Raw genomic sequence first — 21,690 nt, 5'->3', positions numbered from 1 at the left:
TGAGGGGAGTGGGGAGCAAAGGGAGGGTTTATATAGCACATAGCTCTTATTCAGACTTCATGTGCAAGGGCAAAAATAAGTTCTCGTTCTGAAAAATTAATAAAATTTGTCTGACAGCATGAATGTTAACATTTCAGCAAAGGCTACATCGTTTGTGTGAAAACATTTCTGCTCTGATCTCACAGATGATAGAGGCACTGTCAGCAGTAATGAGATCATGACTACATGGGTAATTAACTTGTAATTCCTTACCGAAAGAGCAAATAAGTGCACTTCTAGAAATGTGAGGAAATGACACCAAGTTCAATTGGAAAATGAGGAAAAAGCAGAGCTGTGTCAAGATCCAACAGACGTTTCCCCATGTGCTGTCCCTGGAGCTCAAGACGCATATGATGCAATGTTCTCAGTCATGCTTAAAAACCTCTTGCCAGCAAGGCTGGCTCAGTAGTGTGTTCACAAACAGATGATGTATGCTGGACAACTGTGGGTTTGAGTGGATACCTAAAGCTCAAGTGCTACAGTAATCACAATAATCAGTGGTAATATACAGCCTGGTTTTCATCAGGTGAACCACTACTGAGCACACACTGAAGGGATACATTCCTGTGAAAATCCTCCCTCGCTGGGCCATTGGCCACTTTCTTCACTATAATTAGCTTTCCAGTGGTCTAGCATACACATATAGGGTGGGGACGTATGTATACGTATAATAAGTGTATGCAACATTGTGATTTCTTTTTTTCTGGAGTCTGATCTTGATTCCAATTCAACCCCATAGTAAAGCTTCTGCTAATTTAATAGAGAGAAGGACTTTGCCATTAAACTTTTGCAAAGAACAGAACAGATACTTCCACTTAAATACGCAGCAATGCTGTAAGTATGCATCCAGCCATTTGAGTTAGTTTGTGCACATTTTGTGTATCCCACAGGCGATACTCTGCCTAGCACCACAGCCTTGGAAATCACGCCTAGAGTCAATGACTGCACTCTGCCAAGTTTATTAATACCAGCTCAGAAAGTGAGAGGGTGCTCTGGCTTTAGCAAGGGGTCCGTATAATTGTTCCAAGTACTTCAGATCCAGGAATCAACCTTCAGAGCCTTTTCTTGGTGTGTGACATTCATCCTGGTGACACTCAAGTAGCACGCAGCTGAAGGACAGCCAGGGCACATCTATATTTGTTCCATTGCTCATTGCTGGCATGTCCCCTGAGCAAAGAGGCGGTCTAGGATTACGGTAACAAGTCTTCCAACTGCAGTCATAGGAAAGTGGCAGGGGATTGCTTTCGTGTGAATTAATTTTTACTAGGGGAAATAAATGTGAAGTTTGATGCCATCTGAGCTATCAGAAGAATTTATGACGTCTTAAGATAGAAGGCAAGTTTTTAGGTAGTAACATTCTTTGTTATATATTTTTGATAATTCATGGTCACGGACTTAAACATTCTTCACTGTAATTGTATCTGTTCCTGTAAACTGAGCAAACACTGAGCAATCATCTGAAAATCTTATTTAGGCAGCAGAGTTCCAGACGAGCTTAATTATGCTCATTTTAATTTATGTTATTTAATTTCATTTTGGTAGGAAAAATATTTGTTAACTCACTTTTCTAGTTAGTAGTAGCTTCTAAAGGAAGCCTTCCTTATTATAATTATGGGGAAAAAAGTCTTTGCGGGAGCCAGACAACATTTTCTGGTATGTGTCAAGACGTTTTCTCTGTTTAATATGTTAAAATTTGCATGATTTATTTTGTCACCTTTAGCATAAACAGTATTTCTGCCTAACTTCAGTGTTTTTGTCTATAGTAAGATTTTGCTAGCTGTAGAATCCACACCCATATCTGCAGTGCCAGAAGAGAAACGGTGAACTTCTGTGTGTGTTTTCTTGCAGATCTGGTAGGCTGGACTGTTTTCAGTCATTGATATAAAACTAGAGAGTTGGAAGTTTCTTAGCGTTTTTCACTGTTTTGAGAAGTTGCTTTCTAATAATTCACTGGCTGTGTTGACTTTGTTAGCTAAATAATCCTCAGGAATATTAGTAAAATTTTGATGAAATAAATTTGAAGTCATAGCAAGTACTCAAAACTACAAAGAGCATAAAAAGTAGTTTGAAAGCAAAGCTATGTGAAAGCTTCTGCAGAAGCTCTGATAACCTTGATGTCTGACTGACCTTTTGGCTTTTTTCTGAGAGAAAGTGGTTTTAAAGCTTTCGCATGCTTCACTGAGCTAGGACTAGATGTAACTATAGGTTCATTAATATTCAGCTGAAATCTTTCCATGAACTCTTTTGATCATAGTAGTAAACTGCTGAGAAAATTGACCTGAGTAGTTTTGTAGCCATGATTTTGTTAGTGCTGGTGAACAGTGGAGGGCTGCAGGGACGTTGCAGCTCTGACAAAGCACCATGTGGTCTTTCTGTACTAGCATTATTTCATCTGCTGTTGTTAATACGGGCTGGCTGGAAAGAGTGGGCTTGGGGAGTCAGCATTAAAATTGCCCTTGCACCTTTAATGTTATCCCACATGCATCTGCTTTATCATACAGCTTTGCATTTCCCATCCACATGCTCTTCACACCTCCCACGTTACACAGAATGGACAAAGTGTGCAAGCTCCAGGTCAGAGCGGACTTCTCTCCATTCAGGGGTCAACAACTTGTCTTGCTTCCTAGTTACTGTAAGCTTTATCATGGGAATCATCATCAATCTTTTTTTTGAGTTTCATTTATGTTAAAAATATATATTTTCACAATACTTGAGAACCCCCCAAAGGGAAGTATTTTTCCCTATTTTATAGAAAGGACTCGAGACCTGGACTGAGAATAATGCTAAAAGAAACCTCTGGTTTCAGTATCAAGAATGGCAATTTGAAAAATCCAGAACAGGATTTTTCAGGGCATTTACTAGTGTGTTATGTGGCATCAGTGGTCACAAGGGGGGCATCCTACAGTATGCCTGACTGACAGTTCAGGAAGAGCACTTGACAGCAGCTGAAGAGTGAGCAGACTTCAAACCAGGCCATCTCCAATTGCACAGAACAGCACTAAGTGCGCCTGAAGCACAGTTGCAGCGTTGAGCTGGGGACAGGACTATTCCACAGTTCGGAAATCAAACATCAGCTGAGCCACTCAGAAAACATAGGATGCACACCAGAGACCAGCTCTCTGCTGTGCTTTGGACAGAGGTGAGAAAAAACAAGCCTTCCGTGGCTTCACCTCAGAAGCTTTGATCTTTCCCGTGCCTACCTCCAGGCCCTGAGCAGTCCTCAGCCAAACATATTCCATCAATATATTTTTAAGCAAGAAAACTCATGTTTGATATCTAAGCATGTGGCTAAAGGTCTTTCTTATCTTTTACAGGTTTGAGACTCATCGTCTCAAAAGCCTCACTGAGGATACCAATGTCATCCAGATCTGGCAGTGCAAGAGAGTATGAAACTAGTGACCAGTTGCTTGGTCGTTCAGCTTCCCCACCAGTCCCAGAGTCTAACGAGACTGAGGCTGAAGGCTTGATATTTTATCACATGGATCTTTATGGATCAAAGGAGAGGTTTGATATCTTTCCTGAAGAGCCATCTGGTCAAGGAGACAGATCTCTTGGGGATACCAGAAGGGAATCTGCATTGAGTAGCAAAAAATTTCAGCGCTCACAAGAAGCTGGATATGATTTGGAAAAGGAGGTTGCAGAGTTGGCTAAGATGTATGGACTTGATGAGGATAGAGAAAAAGAGCTTGAGCTTCTTGGAGGACATCTGGAGATGGTGGAGAGCAGATGGCCACCTGCTCGCACAGAAAAAGCAGGATCACAAAGCTCCATATGTAATGCATCAAAACACAGCTCGCCAGTGAAAGATCGAAGTCAAAGCACAAAGCAACAGGGACTTCCTGGCAAGGCTGCTCAAGATGAAGATCAGAGCAAAGCCAGAGCAGAGGATGAGGCTGAGAGCCATGCATGGTCCAGAGAGGAGCTTAGCAGTGGCGGCATGTCGGATGAGTGGAGCAGTCAAGCTGTCAGTGAGGAGGAGGAAGCCGCAGATGTTTTTTGCTCTACCTGCAAGATGCCAATCCGAGCTTTTGACAAACTGTTTGGTGAGCACAAGGATCACGAGGTGGCTCAGCTCCCCAGTGCTGTGGAAAGCGAAAAGGTAAGAGTAATACAAGTGTACTGTGGTGCCTCAAAAACAGTGTTCAGCCATACTAAGAATCACACTGGGTGTTTTGGTAGGAGGAGATTCATAAAAATATGTGCAAGTTGGAAGAGCAGATTGCTCAGATGGAAAACTTTGCCAGTCACTTGGAGGAAATCTTCATCACGGTAGAGGTAAGGCATTTTTTCTTAGGCTAACTTTGTGGTAGTGGGGTTAGAACAGTTTTGACAGTTCTTCAGTTGTTAATGAGGTAATTATGGTAACAGAGCGCGGAGTTATCTTGGGGTTTGCCTAGACTAAGGTACTCAGGAAAATTAATCCTAATGAATTTTTTAAGTGGGCTAGTAAAACCACATTAAGCATTTGCACAGACACTTGCATTCAGAAATAAAGTGACCCCCACTCAGGTTATCTTAGTTTTAAATGACCAAAGACCTGTGATCTAACTCGTCCATCCAGAGTGTACACCTTGTGTTCACTCGGTTCCATTCACAGAAGTGCCAGATACAGGCAAACCCTTGGACCAGCTGCATCAAGCTACAGCACTTCGAGGGTTGTGCTCCTGCTTGCCTGATGTCAGCTTGGCCTTGGGGGAAGGGGCCCAGCTGGCAGCAAGTCAAACTGAAGCAGTAACTCAGGGCACCTACTGTCTTTTCTCTGCTGCACGTGGCACGGAAGGACATCGGCGCCTGGCAGTAAAGCCTTGCCTGCCCCTTAAATCTTCCTTCCTAATGCTTTCTCCAGCAGTGAGTGAGGATACCAGCATTAGCTGCTCAGCTCCCCCAGCGCGAATCCATGGATCCCACTGGGTTGCTATGGTTTCTTTTATGGAAAGATGTGCTTGACTGTGTTGGTGGAAACACTTGTGAGATTATGGCTAAAATATATCCCTAGTTGTGCTCCCTGGGCTTAGGTTGGAGATGGTTGACTTGCATCAGTGTTTTTATTATAACTTCTGATGCTCTTCTTATGCCTGGAACCAAATCCAACACTCTCTTGTGCCTCAGTGGGGGTGAATGATTAGAATAAACCCCTAAAAAAATGCAAATTACTCAAATTACAGCTTCTGTGTACTGGCATTGACTCCCTGGCAAGGAGAATTTTAGGCAGATCTGAGTAAGATTTTTCTCTGGCTGAGCTATGGATCAGGCCTGACACCAAGGAACAAACCCCCAAATGCCTTGCAGGAAAACTTTGGGAGGCAGGAGCAGAACTTCGAGGTGCATTACAATGATGCAGTGCAAGTGCTTGCTCAGAAGTATGAAGAACAGTTGGAAGCACTGGGGGAAGAGAAGAGGCACAAGCTGGAAACTTTATATGGGCAGCTGGTCAGTTGTGGGGAACATCTTGACACCTGCAAGGAGCTGACAGACACCACCCAGGAGCTTTACCTGGAAAACGACAAAGCCAATTTTATGAAGGTAAAGAGTGTTAACTGGCAAGGCCCCTTCTAAATGTTCTTTGCTGCTTGCAAACAGTCCCCAGCTGGGAAATCTCAGCATTTCTAGAGGGCATTTGGGGTGCTTGGTCCATGGTGCTGCCACTGCTCCAGGTGCTTGGCATGGTGGCATTAACTTAGTGGGGCAACACAATGGGGCCAAAATGCAGAAACAGCAGCAGAAATTTGTAACTTGGATGCCTAATGATCTTTGAGTCTCACTGGGGTTCAGAGAGAAGATATCTCTCTAAAAAGCTTATCTCAGGAAACTCTGGAAGCACTTAGTGTTCATTGCCTCATGCAGGCTCAGCTCTCTTGCTCTATTCTGGGCTCACAGCAGGCAGGCTGATCCAACCACTTTCTTGCTCATTTTGTTGGAAAGTTCAGCTGAACAGGAGGCTCCAAACTAAATACATCAGGAGCTCCTGCAAAGTGATGGATGAATTCCACTGCTGAGGAGGTGTCGAGAAGTTATTTTTCTTTAGCAAGTAGAAAAATAATTGAAAAAAAAGAGAATTTTCACTGCTGATGAGTGACTGCTCTAATCTGAGCCATTCTGTGACTCAGGTGGGTGGGAGCATTTCTGTAGCATAGCCACAGTAACTTCTGAACCGGACAGTAAACAAATCTCCTAACACCTCCAGTCTGCTCTGACGGATCAGCTTGCTGTGTCACTACAACCTGCTGAGTTCTCCGCATAAGCTGACTTTTCCCGTTCCTCTGCATCTCTGGAATAACCTTATTTTCTCCTTAGCTCATAAGCAGTTTTACATCACCCCTGGGAACTATTATTCACCAAGAAGTGAATAGCTCTTGGTTGTGAGCTCTCAGCTGCTTAGGTTTCTCCAGGGACAGTGTGTCTGTCTTCCAGTACCATGCACTGCTCGAACTTGCTCCAATGCAGATAATTTCACTAAGTTATTTTCTCCAGCTGTTGTTGGTTTTTGTTTGTGAAGGATCTGTTGGCACTCTGGACACTTGAGGAAGGAGACAGTCTAGAGTCTAGATGGGTAGACACTGGTTGCTGCCTGATACTGCACGTTATCTTACTGTCAGTTCAGCCAAGATCCGTCCGTTTGAATGGACAGTTAGGCATGGCTTTATTCTTAGACCTGGGTGAGAACTAATTAGTTCACTCTAAGGGCTGCATTTGGGACAATTCCTGTTAAGACAGGTGAACAGCATGATGTAGACTAATGCAAGAAATATATCTTTTCTGTCTTTAACACTCTCTCTCTTTTTTTCTACAGGCAGCAGTAACCATGGTTGACAGGTAGTATCACACTCTGGGATTTTGTGTCACATTCCTTCCTGCTAATTGGGCCTGTTATTGGAGACACTTGCATGTTGTGGACTCTGTTCAGACACACAAATGTTATCTAAGCTAGTAGAGCTATTGAAATCTTTAGTATTTCTGGTTCAAACTGCAGCAGAAAAGGTTGCTCTGAGAAGTTTAACACTCAAAACTAGTTTTGAGCCAATTTTAAAAAACCCAAAGGGAGAGTTAGAGCATGAATAAATCACTGTTTTCAGCTTAGTCATAAGGAACTAATTTCAGTGACTGAGAATCAGGGTTGCTAAAGATCTTGAAAGAAATTCTTTGGATACAAATCTGCCTAAAACTGAGCTCCCTAAATAGATTAGTAACAGGCTTATTTATGCATTAGTATGGAGGGGTAGAAAGTCAAGCTGTGGAAGCTCAAAACATACTGAAAGATCTTGGAGCAGCTGGAAAAAATCTTAAGGCACACTAAATCAATTGCAAAAAATATACATTTAAATTGACTGTCATCATTTATGAAAACACAGAGAAAAGATACCCCTTTGTTTCAGATTTACAACACCTAGGACCATGAGGTAATAGTGTCATAAATTCTAAATAATGAAAGTCACAGAGCCAATAGCTTTCTTCCCACAGAGGGGTGCTAGGGAAATCTCACTCACCGGCTGAGTGGGAGTGCAGTGTGTGGCAGCCGGCCTGCTGCGTGAGCGGGGCAGACGAAGTGTGGTCCCTCAGTCCTATCAGCATCCAGCTCTGTTTGGCATCTTGGAGCACTAGTCTGATGTATGGCTGTGTATCTCCAAGCAAAGGGCATGGGGAGGCTGAGCTTTGTACAACTATGAAAACATTATTTTAAGGAAATAGCTGTTATTTTTGAGTTTGATGTTCTTTTCCTCTCACTGATAGGTATAATAGAAAAGTATCTGCAACACTATGGTACTTCCAATTAGATATTTTTTTTCCCTACCATTACAGGCTAGAAGAATTCTTAAAGAAAGAAGTAGATTTAGAGCTTTCAACACTGCCAGACTTTGAAGAGCGGGTCATAGATTTCTCTGAAGTTGAACAACTAATGAACTCCATTAATACTATTCCAGGTACTCTTCCTATCTGATCATTTTTTCAGACCTATTTACATTTAATTAAGGAAATGCATTAAACAAAAGTCCATTACTTCTTTTAAAGGAGAACTCCAAAGGCAGAATTAGCTTCTCCCTAGTTTTCCCTCTAGATTTTTTTTGTTTGCCTACATATACAGAGACACTGGCAGATATTTTGGGATTTCTTTTTTCATTTGTTTTCAGTAGAAAATTACCCGAACTGCCAAGTTTGGTCTTCCCTGCTTTTGCTGGATGATTTCCTAGAAGACTCACAGAGACCCCCCCTTCCATTGAGGGGTCAGGCATGCTTAGTTGATGATAGCTTGTCTTACCTTGTAGTTGCTTGAACAAAGTAGAGAGGGACACCAGACTGCTTTAAACAACCTGCACAGCTTCTCTCATTAACCAGATTTCAGTGCCTTATTCCTCTGCTACTTAGCAAACATTTTTCCTGTTATCCACAGGAAACAGAGCAAAACCCAAACAAATTTCTAATGATGAATGAAATAAAAATATGAAAGATTTTACATCTTTTATGGCACACCACAAATGGTCAGAAAGAACAATATGATTTTTTTTATGCCCATACATTGTTTTTTCTTAAAGTAAAATAGCATTTGCTACTTGGCTGCTTGTGCTGCTGACCCCCTATGTTGGACAGCTTTTCCCTCATCTTTCCTCCAGAAGCTCCTCAGCACCTGCGCTGGTCCGCAGGAGTACAGTGTGTGTCAGATGTTGCTCCTGCAGGGCTGTACTAGGTCGCTGGGGAACAGCGGCTCTCAGGGGGAGATGAGGTCAAGTTTACAGAGGAAGGTTAGGCCAAGGCTTATGTATTTTGTTGTTTTGATTTTGATTTGAAGCAAGACTAGTTCATACACTAGTGACCTGATTATTATCTGCAAGTATTTACAGGGTCTGCTCCTAACTTTTCTCCCTGTGGGAGGAATTTGACTCTATTCAGTGCCTAGGCTTTGTGTAAACACCTTTGTGAGAGGAGAGGTGTTTGCCTGTGAACAACATGCCATGCTTATACATTCAAAACCTGACCTGTTTTCCCCTCTGCAGCTCCTTGTGCCCCTGTGATCAATCCCCAGGCTCCCAATGCAGCAACTGGCACCTCACTGAGAGTTTGCTGGGGCCTCTTCTCAGATGACACTGTCGAGTGCTACCAACTGTGCTATAAACCAGTGAGCAATGAGCTGTGCAGCGATGAACAAACAGGTAAGGAGGCCTGGACCCAAGTGCCTCTGGACTTGCTGTGTGCACTCTCTCCACCACCAAAACTGTCATATCTGCCACCACATTTCCTGCTTCTGGCTTTGTCACTCTTCCCCTGCCAGGTCTGCCAAGCAGCAGGACCCATCACAGGAGCAAAGTCAGGATGGGCCAGCAGCTGGGATAGCAGGAGTGGGAAGGGGACAGTGGCTGGAGTCAGGTCTCAACAGTAGCATTTCCTTTCCTGGGGGTGGGCACTGCCTTAGACACACATGCGTTGTATCCACTGCAAGGCATAGTATTTTTAGAGAGCAAATCATCATATTATCGGCACGCCCACTGAAACCCCCACAGTCATCTTACAGTTTATCTCAGTGCTAATAATAGGCTGTAACACCCCATCACCCACACGCACAAAAAAAGAACCACAGAACCATCCTAAAATGTCCCAGCCTTGTGACAAAACTGCTAATAATATTCTTGCAGAACCTTTTACTGAAAACACCCAGTCACTTCTCCAGCAAAACTGGAAGCCAGTAGTGCCAAATGGCCAGTTCAGAAAGAAAAGCAGAACTTGTCCAAATTTTATAAGAATGAGAAATGAGTAATGAATAGCTTCAGCTCTTGTCCCGCTGCTGGGATGAGCTGACCAGCCAGCACCCCCAGAGTGGGAACCCGCAGGATCTTTTTAGAAAAAAATCAGTGACAGGTGGGTGACCTTTCTTTTGGGTTGTTTTGTGGTTTTTTTCCTGAGCTGTGTAGCTCCTTCAGAAGCTGATGCATTATCTGATTTATACCTCCTTAGAGAAAGGCATGCTGAAACAGCCTGACAGCTAATCAAAGGGTATGGAGCACAAGGAGCTCTCTTGAACCTAGCACACAAAACAATGCGCCTCAACTCCATTATTTGAGGCAGCTTTGGGTAAGGGTGAGTAACTGGGTAAAGGCACTGTAAATGCTTTGTTGTTTTCATTTCAGAGCACACGCTGAAAGTCAAAGAAACATACTGCACCATTACTAATTTGTTGCCGAATACACAGTATGAATTTTGGGTCAGTGCTTTAAATGCCTCTGGTATCAGTCCACCAAGTGAAAGAGCAGTTTATGTAACAGGTAAAATATTTTATTCATACAACTATGTGACCTTCATAGTGAAATTCAGTCATCTCTGAATTTTATACAACTAATGCTTTCTGGGCACTTCGTTTCTTCTGATGTAAGTCTACTGACTGCACGGGAATTTCCTACTTTTTTTTGGTGAGCCTATCAGGCCAATTGTTCCTGTTTTAGAGCTGAAGAAACAAAAGCAAAGAGGCAAAATAACTTATTTAAATGCGAGCATGTAGGAGAGCTGGGAATAAGGCTCAAGTCTCCCAGTGCTGCCAGGTGGAGGCCAGTCCTCCTTTTATTGGCCTGTATATATTTTGTGGATTCACCTGCTATGCTGCCTTTGTAACTCCAGTTCAGTCAAGCATATTTTGATTAGCATGGCTTGTCTTCAGGAATTCTTCCCAATAGCTGAACCACAAGAAGATTAATTACAGGCCCCGGTTCTCTTTTGTGAAATCCTGACATCAAATTGAGCAAGTCAGAGTGCGATCTTCAAGCACTCGTTCCATATGTCTTTGACATCTTAGAGCAGAGAAGAGATGCACCTTTATGACAAAGATAAAACCAATGATAGAAAGAAAACAAATGTGTAATCAGTCTCTATCTATGTTACTTCTCTGATTAATTCTCTTGGGACCTTTATAGTCCAAATTAAGTCTTTGAATAGTACTGTTAATCGCCCTGCCTGCTGTTTATTGTCCATTGGGGAAGCAGGTTTCTTTAACTGTATAGTATTAGTACACACCTTTGTACTATTTTTTAAGTCCTCAAAACATGTTTGTTGCAAACATCTCCAGGCAACAGCTTAGAATTGTTCTTTTGCCTACTTTTCAGCTCCTTCCCCACCTACCATAAAGAGTAAAAAGATCCGAAGCTGTGAAAATGCAGCACTGGTGTGCTGGGAATCTAGAGACATTAACCCTGTCGATTCCTACATGGTTGAATTGTCCAAGCTGCCAGATGAAGAAAATGGCAATATTATTACTGAGTGAGTTACTATTCTATCAAGTCCATGATATGTAGAAATGAAACCATTTCATGTCATGTGGCATCAGGTAGCACTACGAAAGAACCCATGAACCTTTGGTGAAATCACCTTTGTAAACATTCCTGTTAGAAAAATTAATTGTATAAATATTAATCAAAAATGACTATACAGGGTATGGGAACAGGGCAGAAGCAAATGTGAAAATCTGCATAGTCTGTCACAGACTATCTCTTACCCCCACTACTGACAGCTAACTCTACAAGGTGAAGTGTTGTTGATGGGTTACAGGAGAAGCTGATCATGTAATTTCTTCTTTGTTGTTCAGAAGAATAATCTGAAAGGCCTATCTTTGTTCTCTACCCTATCATTTTCCATGGATTTATTTTCTGTAGATCTATTGTTGGGATTCCTAACTGCGAAGTCCTAATTCACCTCCAGCCAGCACAAAGCTATCGCATCTGTGTTAGAGCCATAAACCTGGGTGGTTCCAGTGAAAGAAGTGAACCTGTCCTGATACACACCACAGGTACTGTACAGCTCAGAACAACTCCAACAGCCTATTGTAGCACCTATTATCTCAACGGAAAGATTCCTACTGGTTTCAATGGCTTCTGGATCAGGTCCTAGTCTCTTACATCTAATTACACACCTGGTAACCTTTTAGGAATGAAAAAACCCACTTTTTGTAACAATAAGTGCATTGCTCTACCTCTGTAATTCACAATTATTTCTGTCCAGTACATTTGATACTTGGAAGTTACTAATTTCTAAACGTTTTAAAAGACTAGATCAACCCAACACCCCCAGGTGTTGCCAGCTTGCCAAGTACTGGCACATCACTGAAGAAAGTTGTAGTGTGAATTTACTTTACTTCAGAGATTACCTTGTAATGATGCTGCTACTGGAAAGCATGGCTGAGACAGTCAGCACTTTCCAGAGTTATTTGGATATGCAAAATATTCCTGTGTATATATTAGACCATCTCCAGCTTGGCTGGGGAAGCTCTGAGGGCTGGTTCCCTTTATTCATCAGGAAAAAGGCAGTCTAGCTTTCAGCTGGAAGCTTTGCTTTCGGTAACCGACAAAGTATTATCACCTGTGCTCTCAGTGCCATGCTGGGCAAGGATTAACCTTCTCCCCCAAAGGGAAGTTAGAAGCCCTTTCCCCTCCCAACCATCTAATCAATCAAAGCTCGTTTTAATGACTTACAGGTAGACACCTGTTTTCATCTTCACCACTGCTATAATGACGCTGCAGCTTCACCAGGGTGTCTCAAACCTCCCACATCACTCACAGATACATTCACACCATACCTGTGTCTCTTCGGCACTTACCTTCTGTGAGAGCTTTGCAAATTGCGCTTATTCTGCAAGCTGACCACACACCCATTAATCAGTGAAAGGTTATGTTTCAGTAAGAAATCTGTCTGCTACACATCAGTGTAGCAATCAGAAAAGAAATGGTCATTCTTAAATCCCTAGAGAGGAAGACTGTCATTGTGTTACCATTGTTTGTATTTCAACTGCTTAAATACAATATTTGAAATTGGCAATTCTACTTGCACAGCATGTGTTTGTTTTCAGCAGCACATGCCTGTAATTGCCCTGTCATTGTTTGTATTGTATTTGCATTGAAGTAACTTGCAGTTTGATTATAATGATTTCATTTGGAGAGATTTATCTTCTCTGAGTCTATATTATGCAAACAGCTGATGCAAATTGATCTGTCAGCTGCAAGCACTCACCTCCAACACTGGGAATGACCTTTGATTCTTACTTACTGGGGTGGATACACAAACACGAACTACAAACAGCAGCTGTGACGCATGTGGCTGCTCATCAGAGTGCAGTGCGTCAGACCTGCTTTGTGAAGTCTCTGAAGGGAGAAATACAGAAGTACTTTTATCCTGGGCTGGCTTAGCTGACTTACCTCTCTGAGGGCTGATCTGATGAGGAGGTGCTGAAGCATGAGGGATGCTGTGTATGGCACCTTTGTAGAGGTTCCTTCTCTTCAAACTGTGCCCAGCATTTCTGTGGAAGAGTGGGACCATGGAAAGGCCTTTAAGCCCCCCTTCTCCTTTCAGAGATTAAAAATAGATCACTTCAGCTCTGAGGAAGATGACTCGAAACTGGACAGTCCATTGCAGGGAGGACTCCTCATCTCTGAATAGCTACTTCCTGCGCAGTGCCTGCAGCTTTGAGCCCTGGCTGGGTTCCAAACCAGGTTAAAGCCCCTTTTCTGCTTTTCCCAAGGCTGTAACTAAACAGTGTTAAGCTGTAAAACACCCATTTATTTGAAAAACTCCAAATGGACAACCTTGTCCTCTGACTGTCAGCCACAGATTCCTTCCAGAGCACTGGTTAATCTTTTTGTGGATCCAAACGCTTCACCACACCCTTGCTGCAAACCCTAATGCCATAAGGAGTTGCTGGAGTTATCCTCAGGCATTCTCCTCTCTTGCAGGCACCTACTTCTGCCTTAACGAGGACACAGCCCATCCCTTACTGGCGATTCTAGATGACGGATTTACAATTGCATGCGATGAACTGGAAAACCCGGAGTGTGATCTGCCTGTCTATGATAACAGCTTTACAAGGTATACAGAAGAATTTCAGTTGCAACTAATGCATGTGGTTTGTGGCTGCTTCACCCACAACACACCCCTACCTTGACTTTCAATCCACTAAAAAGGTTTACTGCTATTGCAGCTCTCCCCACCTTCAAGGCAGGCACCAACCAAGAAAACTTCCAGACTGTATGTGTGTATAATGTATAGTGTTTTTTTCCATCTTGGTTTTTGCATAATTGACTATGGTTGTCTTCAGTTTCAGACAACTGCAAACATCTTTGTCAGTCCTTTTAAAATATGGATTACTCATCTTTTAGAAAATCAGATTTAAGGTATTTCAAGTTGGGCTTCTAAGGTAACTATTCAGTTTGAAATGGTAGACTTTCCCTGTAGTTCCTTGGAGAGTAGAATTCTGTATTGATTTATCCAGGCTTCATAGTTTCACTGGGGTATCGTTCCTGAGCACCATTACTGAACTCCCTGTGGCTTGCTGCTCTTTTCTGAGAAGGTCTAAGGTAATTAATACATCTCCCTTTGCATGATGTGTGCACCGACTTCTATTAAATTCCAAAACTTTCTTCCCATTTACATCTTTACAGAGCCCAAAAAACCCCAGAAAAATGTCACAAGCTAAAAAAAAAAAATCAAACCCCATATACTCTTAATTCGGCACTAGTGGGATCTTTTTTAAAAAGGCATAATTATTAGGTTCTCTTTTAATTACAGTGATCCAGCACTTGCACACTTCCAAGACTTGAGAAGCTGGTGCTCCTCTCTGCTGGCTGTTGCTTCCTCTCTCCTGCCCCTTCCTCTGCAAGCTGCTGAGGTTATAGAGCCTTGCACGAAATGTGCAGGAGGCTCTGCCCATCCTTCCTTGGTCTCATTTTCACACATGGAGATTTGGGGCTGTTTTTATATAGCTCTATCCAATGGAAACCACCAAACACCCATCTGATGTAAAACTCGTTCACTACAGCCAATACAACTGAACGGGCAAAAAAACCCATTGGTGCTTTGGGCACCTGACCGTCTTCTTTGAAAGAGGCTTGTGTAGTTCAAAGCACAGTTGGTCTGTTTGTTGGGGTTTTTTAAATAGATGCTAAGAAGTGTCTAATGGGGCTTTCAGCAGCTCTCTGATTTTGAGTTTAAATCTCTCTAACTGCTCTTTGGAACTTAAGCATCATTTGGAAGTTAATGCAAGTTCATAAAGAGGATTACAGATGCAGCCAGCCACGATTATGTAAAAACCTGCTTACACATGTTGGGCACCTTGAGCTAAATTCAAACAGGTATTTAAGTGCCAAATCAAACGCTAAGGAAAGGAGAGAGATCTGAATACTTGCCTCTTGATGAAAACTCTAGCTGATACTATTTGGGCCTACAGATTTTACTTTCAAAACAGAATTAGGCCTTTTGCCATTGAAATGAGAAACTTAGCTTGCCAAAACGCACGTTTCCAGACAGAACCACAGAAACAACATATAACCAGGACAGGTATCTGCAGACACAGAATAATACAAGCCCACAACTTAGCCCCTCCATGGAAATGCAATGTTACTAGAGGGCTTGGTAGAAAAGAGCCAGGAGATAGAAGATTCTCTTCATTAAAGTCATCATGATAAGCCTAAATGGGATTTCATCCCACTTCCACAGGGTGCTTTTATGTTTCACGTAAACAGCCAGAGCTGGCACTCATCTCATTCTGAACTCTGAGGCTGAGGTTTTAATGCCACTGTGAACTCTCAGAAGCCTCTTTCATGCCAAGATACTGTGAAAAAAAAAAGAAAAGAAAAAGCTCCCTAGCTGAAATGACTAACACTCATACTACAAGGAAATTACATAGCAAACTCTTCTTTCTGAAGTTTGTGTGATCTCTGAAAGACTAATGTGTTTCTTAACCACAGCAGCTCCTATGATCTGACTCAAGATTGCCTTGGTGGCTTTGCAACTCTCATTACTATGGTAATATTTTGTTCACACGTTTACCCATCCATTATTTTGCATCATTCCTTTTCCTTCTCAAGCTGTAGCAGCATAGCCTCTCTGTGTCTAGATTTCAGCAGCCTTTAAGCTATTTCCAAGACATCTACATGCATTTGTAATAAACTGTACACCTGCTTTTAGTGATGTCTGCTGAGGTGGCACAGAGTACAGCTGTCTTGCTGTGCATGCCTGTCCTTACGCATCAGGCCCTTCGAATGCTGAGTGCAGCTTTCTCAGCATTACCTAGGGGTAAAGGAGCTCAAAGTGTCTGCCAGTAACATCCTTTGCCTATGTAATGTACATCTTTAGACGACTTTATCACAGAAACATACAGGTTGTGTATCATCCAAAACTGAAGATGTTTTGAAACCTGCTATCCCCTGTAGCACGTACTCCTGTCTGTCTCCCACAGGTGTATTGGGATCCTGGGCAGTCTGATCCCATTTCCAGGAAAGCATTACTGGGAGGTGGAAGTTGAGGAAGATACAGAGTACAGGATCGGCGTGGCTTTTGAAAACACTCCAAGACATGGTTATCTGGGGGCAAACAACTCATCCTGGTGCATGAGGCATATCATCACACCATCGAGGTAAGGGCTGTGGAGGCTACGGGTCTCCTACAGGAACACCTCCTACATGTACACCTGCAGGCAGAGCAGCAGAGAGCTCCTACTTGCAGGGGACAGCCAGAGATTTTATATGAAAGCCCAGACCAAGCACTTAAAGAGGGGCCTCTGACATTGCACGGTAGGCACTGTGAACTGCTCTTGGAAGGATACTGGAACCTTTAAGCAAATCCTTCTGCTTAATGACATTCTCACATTGAAATAGGCAGTCCCAGGAACAAATCTGAATAAAATCTGCATTACAGAAGTTAGCTGTAAAGGCCTCAGTTTAGGTCACCGAAACCCCAGTGGGAAGACAGAGTAATAGATCCATGTAACCTAGAAACTACGTATCTGGCTAAACCCAGTTGTATGCAACTGGTTTTGATTTCTCTCCTACCTATGGAAGTACCTAACAGCCACACCTACACGCAGAAATGCCAGCTCCCCTTACACCTCAGCTGAACCTGCTGGCTCTCCCCCCGACCACTGTATTAGCATCATTGCCTTTGACTCCTGTGTGATTTGGGCACTCCGTGAAACATCCAGGCACAAGAAAACAGTCATCCCCCTGCCGGCACCCCCAAGTATCACCTGCTGCCTGAATGGCTCACCACTCAGCCTGCAAGAGTTGCCAGGGTCCCCTTGAACAGGGTGCCTGGACACCACCTGAAGCATAGTCAGCAAATGGTAAGGATGGCATAGCACAGGCTGCTGCCTGCTGGTATGCAGGGAGAGGTTTTAGATGCAGCTTGCTTGGCTTGAGCACACACTGCTCCCCAGGCACCTGCTGCTCTCCCCAGCAACTGGCCTGCTGCACAGCCAGAGTCCTTAGCAGCGCTGGCATCTGCCTCCCACATAGCAAGAAATGCCGCTTAATACAAGAGACCAAACCCACTAAAGCTAATGACTCTCCCATACACTGCAGGCAGGCTAATTTGATTTCCTTGCTACGCTGACCTAAGAGGGACATTGAGGTTTGTTCTCATTCTTCTGGAGCAATGAGCATGGACTTCAGAGAGAAAAGGGAGCTGGGCCGTTGCTCAGTTTGAATCACTGTCACACCCATTTCTGCACGGAAATCTCAGGTTTGAGTGGTGTGGGTGGAGGAGGTGGTTAGTGAAGAAGCTGGCCCTTATGAAATGCCAGTTAACTCACTTCAGCTGAGTAAGTCTTCTTTCTGCTCAGGAAGGCACGTTCCCATAAAAGTCTCATATTTTTGGTTGCAACGTGCCACACTAGGGAGAGCTGTTCGAGTAACTGTTACAGGACCTCAGCATTACTCAAACAGTGACTAGATGGGGAAGAAGAGGGCTACCCTCATGACAAAGCTGCTTACGTACAGAGCACCTTCCTGGCCTCCAAGGCCTCCACAGTTCAAGAATCACAATTAAAAGATGTCACCCTCTAGTAAATGAGCATGAAGACTGGAACTTCCCCATCAACACCACCCTGGCTGAACAGAAAGTCTTGTAAGAAAAGCAGCTGGAAACATCATTTAGAGAGCAGGGTTTGAAAAATGATGTTGAATAGTCTGGAGGATGCCTAGCCACGCTGCGTCAGGCAGCCTCTGCCCAAGGGATTACGCTCCCTTGCTGCTGCTGTGAAGGTCAGCATGAGCAGTTCCTGTAAGGCTGGCAGGAAAGAGGGCTCGGTACCACAGGCCCGCAGGGAGGAAGCAGGCAGCACGGCAGGACCTGGAAGGACAGGACTGAGTCATCTTGCCAACTGTCTCCTCGGCATGCAGACAGCTATCCAGGGCAAGGCTGAGGGGACGACAAGTGTTGTCCTGGGACAAGCCTAACTGCCCTAAGAGAGCACAGCTTCTTCATGGAGGAAGGGACAACTTCAGGCTACACCTAGTGTCAAGAGGGCACCCTCCAATTTACAGGACACCCACATTGCCCTCTAAGACATGGAAAAAAAATGGAAAGTCCTATGTCACGCTCTGACCTCATCCATATCGAAGAGCTACCACCCATCCATGTACAGCCACATTGGGATATGAAATAAGAGGCCTCTTACACAGGTTAGACACGTTTGAGCACTGCTGTGCGGAAGCACTGAGCACACCATTCCTCGGCAAACAGCCATTGCTCAGCAAAGCAGATGAGACTGGGGCAGTAACCACCAGGCACACAGGAGGGGTGGGACTGTGAAGCAGGAAGCGTACCCTGGAGCACACTTGTGTGCACAAAGCCCTTCCTTCTGAGAGCAGCCAGGGTGCCCTCAGGTTTTTTGTCTGTGTTTCTTGCCTACAGACACAAGTACGAGTTCCTGCACAGCGGGATGACGCCAGACATCAGAATTACTGTCCCCCCCACAAGGATTGGCATCCTGCTGGACTATGAGAACTGCAGACTGTCATTTTTCAATGCAGATATCGCCCAGCACCTTTACGCATTCAACTCGCACTTCCAGCATTACGTCCACCCCTGCTTTGCCTTGGAAACACCTGGTATCCTACAGATACATACTGGAATTGCAGTACCCCCGTGGACTGCCCTCCCATAACCTGTGTCCTGCAGCTGCCACCTCTACATGTAACCTGCATGGAGCAATGCCCTCTTTCAGCATTACCTGCTCCATCACACTGCCTATAAACCAGCGCTCTCCCAACGAAAGAGCAAAGCGAGCCTGACCCAAACCAGCTGCCTGAGCCCTTACGACAGTTTCTGTCCTCTTAGGCAGGATCTTGGCAGAAACCATTATGGTCACAAGACCCATCAGCATCCCAGAATTCTCCAGGTAGGAACGGACACCATGCTTCTCAGAAGCGACAGTATCACCAAGCAGCAGGTGGCAGCTGGATCACTGGTTCCCCCAGTACCTATTTGATGCCTGGGGAACTCCCCTGTTCCAGAGCAATCATTAATTCCACTCTTGGGTCTACTGAAGAGCTAAAAATTCAAAGAAAAAAATAGCAAAAGGCACAATCACTGTACAGCTGCTAGACAGAGCTGAAAACACTCCAACCATGAAGCTGATCTCACAATCAAGTGTTCTTGTCGCTACATGAAGCCTGTGACACAAGATAATCAAATACGCCTCCCTAGCCTGTGAACTGTTAGCGCCTACCACACACTTTCTGAAATACCCAAGCATGCACCACAATCTCAAACATTAAAGGACATTTTTACAGAATGCCCATGCTTCTCATCCATTCTTCCAGGGAAAAAACAAACCAAGGCCTTTTGCAGTGCTCGATTGCCCCTACAAAGAAACCTAAAGCATCATTTTTAGCTTGTTCTTTTTGGCCCTGCTCACCTCCACCTGGGTACATCCCCCCACTCACAGATCTGCCCTCCCCCTCAGCACCAAGGGCTTCTCACCAGATGCAGGGTCCTTGGAGCTTTGTGTGTCCAGGGGGCTGGCCCAGCACTCAGCTGAGATGTCCTCATTTAGGCTTCATTTCCAGACAGCAGAGAGGCACTGCCTGTCAAGCAGGCTTGTCTAGCTCTAAACAGCCTCATTTGAGTATGTCGAAACTACCTGAATTCAATCAAGAGTCATTAACAGAGATGCTTTTCCACAGATTTATTGCACATTCATTACAAAAATCATTGGTTCAAGTTACCATTCTAGGGGATCGTCAGGAACAGGCAGCAGTCTCTACAGTATACAGGGTCCTTACAAACAGAGCCTGGCAAAACTGAAGAGATTTGACATAGAACCATGTGCCCAAAACTTGTCTGTTCTTCCCCAAATACCTTAAAAAGGTCTCCCTAAAACAGGCTTTGCAGAAACCATAAAACCAGGAGCTGAATATGTCATTATGGCAGTGATTGGTACCATCTTCTCTTGGATATCTATTTGTTTTGCAAGCCTCAAAAGAAGATGGGTTGAGCGACAATCAGCTACAAGTACAGCATCACTTCTTAGCCTACCAGGAATTCAGAGATTTCCAGGGCAGAACAGTCTGTTACGGTCACTCTGTCAGACCTTCTGTAAGGCAGGCCAAGACTTTCAGTTGCTACATCCTGCAGCGAGCACAACTGTCCCCAGCAGGAACAGGTGACTTGCCAGCAGCCACTGCCAATGCACAGGGCACGAGGTGGCCACATGAGCCCTGCTGACTGATGTTGGCATAGCCGTACCAGAGAGCAGCAGCTAAAGCATACAGCTCCTCTGCCAGGGAATGAAGTGGTGAGATGTTTTAACACCTTTCCCCCCCCCCCGCCTTTGCTTAAAAATGTACGCTTTGATTCAGGGTCCAATTTCCACCCACTGGAACATGTTTTACCTTTATCTGCCAAAAATTGAGAGCCAAGCTCTTCAAGTAGATATCTGAAAGAGTAAAACACGCAAGAGTCAGAGCAGAGGTACGAGGATGTCTGAACCTCCCAACAAAGCCTTTAATGCAGAAAGGCTCCCGCTGAACCCAACAATTCTGATGAAAGCAGACGTTCTGTTGTGAAGTCCCACTGCTCCCCACCAACAGCTTCCACCTCAAGTGTTTAAGCCATACCTGTATCCTGGCACCAGGATTAGCTGTTCATCTCAGACAGTACAAGAACCCAATCCAAACTAGTTTTCAACTGGTGAACTGCCCTGGGAGTCCCGCAGGACTGCAGCAAGGACAGATTTTTCTGAGCCAAATGCGAGGTGCTCGGGCACCCTTGGAGTGGGACTCTATGGGTACCAAACAGCTCCGCCACTACGTTGCTACTTGATGACTCCGTTGGAGAATGCAGGCCTGATGGCTGAGCACAGAGCAGCCTGCTCAGCAGAATACGACTCAGCGGTCATCGCCAGGCATGGTACAGGACAGTTAAGGCAGCAACAGAACTATCCGAAAAAAAGAACAAATAAGCAATAATTGGCTACTAGGTTAAAAACAATATGGGAATGAGTTTGCATGTTTCTGTTTAATAAAAGCTTCATCTGTCAGCAATAACCCAAGCATTTCCTCCCTTAGGAATGCCAACCCTGTCACTTAAATATTTATGCAGCAAAGGAAAAGGCATGAACAACCTGAATTTTTTAAAGCCAGCCGTCACTGTGAATTACCTTTATGTAACTGCTTTACAGGGAGGCCACCACTTCCACTACGGGGTCTATTGATCAGACCAGTACAGCACCCAGGCTGGAAGTTCACATCAACCTCATCTTTCTGCAGAAGTCCACCAGACCGGAAGAAGTGCAGTACTTCTGTAAGACTGTAAGGGCCAAACCCTGTACAGAACTGGAAGGTGTATTTGACAGGAAAAGGGGAGTCTCCTACTGAAGCTGAAGGGCATTAATGGGTCCAGCAGAGTACG

General features: G+C 44.2%; 1 protein-coding gene across 4 annotated transcripts; it reads left to right on the top strand.

Moving 5' to 3' along the window:
* The first annotated feature begins 1,203 nt into the window (after window positions 1-1,203).
* Window positions 1,204-19,732, top strand: FSD2 (fibronectin type III and SPRY domain containing 2). Of its 4 annotated transcripts, none has more exons than XM_054836372.1 (13): window positions 1,204-1,374; window positions 3,354-4,138; window positions 4,219-4,314; window positions 5,329-5,562; window positions 6,830-6,852; window positions 7,837-7,958; window positions 9,027-9,182; window positions 10,155-10,289; window positions 11,121-11,274; window positions 11,667-11,800; window positions 13,737-13,869; window positions 16,238-16,414; window positions 18,691-19,732. In XM_054836372.1, exons 2-13 carry the CDS (start codon window positions 3,395-3,397, stop codon window positions 18,941-18,943), a joined length of 2,361 nt encoding a protein of 786 aa, XP_054692347.1. In that variant the 5' UTR covers window positions 1,204-1,374; window positions 3,354-3,394; the 3' UTR covers window positions 18,944-19,732. The 4 variants fall into 4 exon arrangements, with proteins under 4 accessions (XP_054692347.1, XP_054692348.1, XP_054692346.1 ...); XM_054836373.1 differs by having other exon boundaries at window positions 1,204-1,386; XM_054836371.1 differs by having other exon boundaries at window positions 1,204-1,692; window positions 2,541-4,138.
* Window positions 19,733-21,690: the final 1,958 nt, after the last annotated feature.

This window comes from Grus americana, chromosome 10, assembly GCF_028858705.1.
Source record: "Grus americana isolate bGruAme1 chromosome 10, bGruAme1.mat, whole genome shotgun sequence".
Taxonomy (NCBI): domain Eukaryota; kingdom Metazoa; phylum Chordata; class Aves; order Gruiformes; family Gruidae; genus Grus; species Grus americana.
This window is presented reverse-complemented; position numbering and strand designations above follow the sequence as displayed.

Bases quoted from the DNA above. Each gene is read 5' to 3' on its own strand.
- FSD2 (XM_054836372.1), top strand. From the start codon at position 3,395: ATGTCATCCAGATCTGGCAGTGCAAGAGAGTATGAAACTAGTGACCAG. The intron at 10,290-11,120 runs GTAAAATATTTT...CCTACTTTTCAG, and splicing joins AAGAGCAGTTTATGTAACAG to CTCCTTCCCCACCTACCATA. The intron at 11,801-13,736 runs GTACTGTACAGC...CCTCTCTTGCAG, and splicing joins TGTCCTGATACACACCACAG to GCACCTACTTCTGCCTTAAC.